This window comes from Heptranchias perlo, chromosome 45, assembly GCF_035084215.1.
Source record: "Heptranchias perlo isolate sHepPer1 chromosome 45, sHepPer1.hap1, whole genome shotgun sequence".
NCBI lineage: Eukaryota > Metazoa > Chordata > Chondrichthyes > Hexanchiformes > Hexanchidae > Heptranchias > Heptranchias perlo.
Window position 1 is genome coordinate 196,701 of NC_090369.1, and position 6,406 is coordinate 203,106.

Sequence of the window (6,406 nt, forward strand, 5' to 3'; positions counted from 1 at the left end):
GGAGGTGCAGTACTGAGGGAGCGCCGCACTGTCGGAGGTGCAGTACTGAGGGAGCGCCGCACTGTCGGAGGGTCGGTACTGAGGGAGCGCCGCACTGTCGGAGGGTCAGTACTGAGGGAGCGCCGCACTGTCGGAGGGTCGGTACTGAGGGAGCGCCGCACTGTCGGAGGTGCCGTCTTTGGATGAGACGTTAAACCGAGGCCCCGTCTGCCCCTCTCGGGTGGATGTAAAAGATCCCACGGCCACTATTGGAAGAAGAGCAGGGGGAGTTCTCCCCGGGGTCCTGGGGCCAATATTTACCCCTCAACCAACATCACTTTAAAAACAGATTACCTGGTCATTTATCACATTGCTGTTTGTGGGATCTTGCTGTGCGCAAATTGGCTGCCGCGTTTCCCACATTACAACAGTGACCACACTTCAAAACCACTTTACAGTCAATGAATAGTATTGGACGTCCTGAAGTTGTGAAAAGTGCTGAGACATTGAAGCCTTTCTTTCTGTCTGCTCACTGTCTGTTCCATTTCTCTGCTCCTGACTGTCTCACACCTCATTTCCCTCCCACAGATCATATAGCTCACATGATTGAGTTGCTAGGCAACATCCCAGCACATTTTGCGTTATCCGGACGATACTCCCGGGAATTCTTCAATCGCAGAGGTAACTATTGATGCTGCTTCCTTTTAATTTGTGTATTTAGAGGGAGCTTTACTCTGTATCTCACCCGTGCTGTACCTGCCCCTGGGAGTGTTTGATGGGACAGTGTAGAGGGAGCTTTACTCTGTATCTAACCCTGTACCTGCCCTGGGAGTGTTTGACGGGACAGTGTAGAGGGAGCTTTACTCTGTATCTAACCCTGTACCTGCCCTGGGAGTGTTTGATGGGACAGTGTAGAGGGAGCTTTACTCTGTATCTAACCCTGTACCTGCCCCTGGGAGTGTTTGATGGGACAGTGTAGAGGGAGCTTTACTCTGTATCTAACCCTGTACCTGCCCTGGGAGTGTTTGATGGGACAGTGTAGAGGGAGCTTTACTCTGTATCTAACCCTGTACCTGCCCTGGGAGTGTTTGATGGGACAGTGTAGAGGGAGCTTTACTCTGTATCTAACCCTGTACCTGCCCTGGGAGTGTTTGATGGGACAGTGTAGAGGGAGCTTTACTCTGTATCTAACCCTGTACCTGCCCTGGGAGTGTTTGATGGGACAGTGTAGAGGGAGCTTTACTCTGTATCTAACCCTGTACCTGCCCCTGGGAGTGTTTGATGGGACAGTGTAGAGGGAGCTTTACTCTGTATCTAACCCTGTACCTGCCCTGGGAGTGTTTGATGGGACAGTGTAGAGGGAGCTTTACTCTGTATCTAACCCTGTACCTGCCCTGGGAGTGTTTGATGGGACAGTGTAGAGGGAGCTTTACTCTGTATCTAACCCTGTACCTGCCCTGGGAGTGTTTGATGGGACAGTGTAGAGGGAGCTTTACTCTGTATCTAACCCTGTACCTGCCCTGGGAGTGTTTGATGGGACAGTGTCGAGGGAGCTTTACTCTGTATCTAACCCTGTACCTGCCCTGGGAGTGTTTGATGGGACAGTGTAGAGGGAGCTTTACTCTGTATCTAACCCTGTACCTGCCCTGGGAGTGTTTGATGGGACAGTGTAGAGGGAGCTTTACTCTGTATCTAACCCTGTACCTGCCCTGGGAGTGTTTGATGGGACAGTGTAGAGGGAGCTTTACTCTGTATCTAACCCTGTACCTGCCCTGGGAGTGTTTGATGGGACAGTGTAGAGGGAGCTTTACTCTGTATCTAACCCTGTACCTGTCCTGGGAGTGTTTGACAGGACAGTGTAGAGGGAGCTTTACTCTGTATCTAACCCTGTACCTGCCCTGGGAGTGTTTGATGGGACAGTGTAGAGGGAGCTTTACTCTGTATCTAACCCTGTACCTGTCCTGGGAGTGTTTGACAGGACAGTGTAGAGGGAGCTTTACTCTGTATCTAATCTGATTGCTAGATGTCGGGTGTACTGACCTCCCTCACCCAATTGAACACTGAATTTATTAAATGCATATAAATTGATTCCTTTTTGTTTTTCTGTCTTTTTTCTTTCTTTCTCTTTTTTTTCTCTCTGCTCTTACTCTTTCCCTCCCCTGCCCCTGTCTCTTGATTTCCCCCTCTCCCTCCCTCCCTCCCTCCCTCCCTCTCTCTCTCTCTCTCTCCTTTTTTTAAAGGGGACCTGCGACACATTAAGAAGCTGAAGCCCTGGACCCTGTACGAGGTGCTGCTGCAGAAGTATGAGTGGTCGCTGGAGCTGGCCGCACAGTTCACCCAATTCCTGCTCCCAATGCTCGAGTTCGTCCCGGAGAAACGAGCGACGGCAGCCGAGTGTCTCAAACACGCCTGGCTCACCTCCTAACCCCACGGAAACAGGGAGGGGACACGCGCAGAGCGAGAGGGAGAGACAGACCGCTACCGCCCCTGAATCCCCCTCGAGCAGTCACCCGGCTCGGGGAGAGAGCGAGAGAGAGACCGCGTCCCTCACTATTGACTTGTCCAGGCCCCGCTCAGCCTGCGAGTAACCAAGGGGAAGGGTTCGGGGGATAGGGCACGGAATCTGTCCCAAACACCCGTATGTTGTCATGATCTCCTGAGTTTGCCCCCTCCCCTCACTGGCTCAGCGATAGATTCCCAACCCGTTACAGACCAGGCAGGTCCCAGGCTCCATTCCCTAGTGGGGCAGTGGGGTCCGTAACTTGCATCAGTGCCCCTGGGTTAGGGAGGGGACAAATCGGTCCGGATTCAGGGGTGTCCTAATGGGGGCGGGGGAGGGTGTTTGGGCTCACTTGTGATGACCCACACAGTTGAATATCCCGCTGACTGACTGGGCTCGTGTACGCGTACTGGAGCGCAGCCAGTGCCTGTGGGAGCCCCCGTACCCCCAGCGTGTGAATTCAGGAGTTGGGGGGGGGCTGAATTAAAGCCGCCGTCATGTTATAACTGAGGGTGGAAATGGCGAGTCTAAATCTGTAAAAGATTGCCCGAGGTTTAAGGTGAGACTGACCTCCGTCAAGTCAGTCAGCCTGGCTGACAGCTCCTGACAGTCTCTCTCTATCCCTGGGCAACTGGATTTTTGTTTTTAGTGATGACAAACCCTAATGTTTACAGCAGTTTTTAAAAAAAAAAGTCTCTCAAAAAAATCAGGGACCATGTCAACCACAGAATATTAACCCAGTGTGAGAAAAATTTAAAATTCTCCCTCCTGGTGCTCAAATCCCTCCCTGGCCTCCTCCCCTCGCCCCCCTCCCTCTCTCTGTAACCTCCTCCAGCCCCTACGACCCTCCCAGATCTCTGCGCTCCTCCAATTCCGGCCTCTTGCACATCCCCCGATTCCCATCGCTCCACCATCGGCGGCCGTGCCTTCAGCCGCCTCGGCCCTAAGCTCTGGAATTCCCTCCCTGAACCTCTCCGCCTCTCTCTCCTCCTTTTTAAGACCCTCCTTAAAACCTACCTCTTTGACCGAGCTTTTGGTCGCCTGCCCTAATATCTCATCGTGCGGCTCGGAGTCAAATCTTTGTCTGACTTACTCTCCTGTGAAGTGCCTCGGGAAGTTTAACTCCGTTAAAGGTGCTGGATAAACACACACTGTTCCTTTTTGGAATTCAAAATTCTATGGGGTTTTGATCAGATAAATGGGGGGGGGTGGGAGACGAAACCATTTTCCATTGGTGAGTTGGTAACTGGAGAGTGTCAAACTAAGGGCATCACGAGAAAACCGAAGGGAGAGGGAGGGAGAGAATTTTTAAGCAGAGGGTTGTTCGGACATGGAATGGCCGAGCAGAGGGATAGCAGAATCCAAGGGAAGCAGACAAATATTTGACACAGAAGCCTTTTAAAAGGCCATGGGGCAAAGAGCAGAGCTATGGGATTAGGTGGAGAGCTTTCCCAGAGAGCCGGCACAGGCGCGACGGGCCAAATGGCCTCGTTCTATGATTGTGTGAGGAAAAGGATTTTAAATTAAATTTTGAAACGGAATGCTTCAGTTATGTCTTCCCTCAGTCCCTCTTTGTCGTCCCGCCAATTTGGTTGTCCGTCTTTCTCTCGAGTCAGAAGGTCGTGGGTTCGAGCCCCATAATCCAGGCCGCCACTCCCCGGGGCAGCGCTGCGCTGTCTGAGGGGCCGTCTTTCGGATGAGACCTTAAACCGAGGCCCTGTTTGCCCTGTGTCCTGGGTGAACATTCCTCCCTCAAACAACATTATCAAAAACTTTTGACAAGCTTTGGGGCATTTCCAGAAATGTGATGGGGGGGGGTGATAGGGGGTAAACAAGGAAACACTTTCCAGGGGAACCCAAGCGCCACTGTCATTATCAGAATGATACCGGGGCTGAAGGGGTTAAATTCCGAGGACAGGTTGCACAGACCGGGCTTGTATTCCCTCGAGTGTGGAAGATTAAGGGGTGATCTAATCGAGGGGTTTAAGATGATTAAAGGATTTGATAGGGTCGATGGAGAGAAACTATTTCCTCTGGTGGGGGGAGTCCAGAACAAGGGGGCAGAGCCTTAAAATTAGAGCCAGGCCGTTCAGGGGTGATGTCGGGAAGCATTTCCTCACACAAAGGGGAGTGGGAATCTGGAACTCTCTCCCCCAAAAAAAGGCTGTGGAGTCTGGGGGTCGATTGGAGCTTTCAGCACTGAGATTGATCGATTTTTGTTGGGTAAGAGGATTAAGGGTAACCAAGGCGGGTAAATGGAGTTAAGATACAGATCAGCCATGAACTAATTCAATGCTCGAGGGGCTGAATGGCCTCATCCTGTTCCTATGTTCCTTTTGAATTCCTGAAACACATTCGGGATCTTCCTCTCGCTCTCTTGTGAAGCCCTGGTGCATTTCCTTGTGTTATTTTTTTTTATAAACCCTTCATGCAGACTCTCTGTGCTTGGAGCAAATGATCTTTGACGTTTTTTTTTAATATAGTTCTTACATTTCAACAAGAGAAATTGAAACACCCGAAGAGACTTGCTGGCATTAGAGGGGACCCTCCCGTTTGAGGGGGCCAGACTGATATGCAGATGGTCGTAAGGGGGTCAATTCACTGCATGGTGTGGACCGGAGCTATACTGACCGGGTGGTGATGGTGGCTGTGACCGCTGACGCGCCCTCTAGTGGCCGAGGGTGGATACTGCTAGTCCTCAATCTCCCATCACAGGTCCGACCAATGGCCGGGACTTTCCTGCTCCGCTCCCTCCCACGTCCCCCGTTTTTGGACCCTGTGGAATTCTGGCTCGGCTGTTTTCTTGCAAATGCGCGTTTGTGTCAGCCCCGCCCCAGTGGGTAGCACTGTGGCCTCCGAGTCGGCAGGTTCACGGGGGTCCAGTCCCACGCAAGAGCCTTGAGCCCCATCACCGAGGCTCCCGCACCAGTGCGTGCCGAGGGAGCGCCGCGCTGTCGGAGGGTCAGTACTGAGGGAGCGCCGCACTGTCGGAGGGTCAGTACTGAGGGAGCGTCGCACTGTCGGAGGGTCAGTACTGAGGGAGCGCCGCACTGTCGGAAGGTCAGTACTGAGGGAGCGCCGCACTGTCGGAGGGGCGGTGCCGAGGGAGCGCCGCACTGTGGGAGGGTCAGTACTGAGGGAGCGCCGCACTGTCTGAGGGTCAGTACTGAGGGAGCGCCGCACTGTCGGAAGGTCAGTACTGAGGGAGCGCCGCACTGTCGGAGGGTCGGTACGGAGGGAGCGCCGCACTGTCGGAGGGTCAGTACTGAGGGAGCGCCGCACTGTCGGAGGGTCAGTACTGAGGGAGCGCCGCACTGTCGGAGGGTCAGTACGGAGGGAGCGCCGCACTGTCGGAGGGTCGGTACGGAGGGAGCGCCGCACTGTCGGAGGGTCGGTACTGAGGGAGCGCCGCACTGTCGGAGGGTCGGTACTGAGGGAGCGCCGCACTGTCGGAGGGTCGGTACGGAGGGAGCGCCGTGCTGTCGGAGGGTCGGTACTGAGGGAGCGCCGCGCTGTCGGAGGGTCAGTACTGAGGGAGCGCCGCACTGTCGGAGGGTCAGTACTGAGGGAGCGCCGCACTGTCGGAGGGTCGGTACTGAGGGAGCGCCGCACTGTCGGAGGGTCAGTACTGAGGGAGTGCTGCACTGTCGGAGGGTCGGTACTGAGGGAGCGCTGCACTGTCGGAGGGTCGGTACTGAGGGAGCGCCGCACTGTCGGAGGGTCGGTACTGAGGGAGCGCCGCACTGTCGGAGGGTCGGTACTGAGGGAGCGCCGCACTGTCGGAGGGTCGGTACTGAGGGAGCGCCGCACTGTCGGAGGGTCGGTACTGAGGGAGCGCCGCACTGTCGGAGGGTCAGTACTGAGGGAGCGCCGCACTGTCGGAGGGTCAGTACTGAGGGAGCGCCGCACTGTCGGAGGGTCAGTACT

General features: G+C 54.6%; 1 protein-coding gene across 2 annotated transcripts in view; it reads left to right on the forward strand.

The window, feature by feature from the left end:
- Nucleotides 1-4,934, forward strand: part of LOC137306766 (SRSF protein kinase 3-like) — a 39,520-nt gene extending 34,586 nt beyond the window's left edge. For both annotated transcript variants that reach the window (XM_067976129.1, XM_067976130.1), the window contains exons 14-15: nt 568-660; nt 2,220-4,934. In XM_067976129.1, coding sequence (XP_067832230.1) covers nt 568-660; nt 2,220-2,404 — 278 coding nt within the window. In that variant the 3' untranslated portion in view covers nt 2,405-4,934. The remainder of the gene's footprint in view (nt 1-567; nt 661-2,219) is intronic.
- The last annotated feature ends 1,472 nt before the right edge of the window (nt 4,935-6,406 follow it).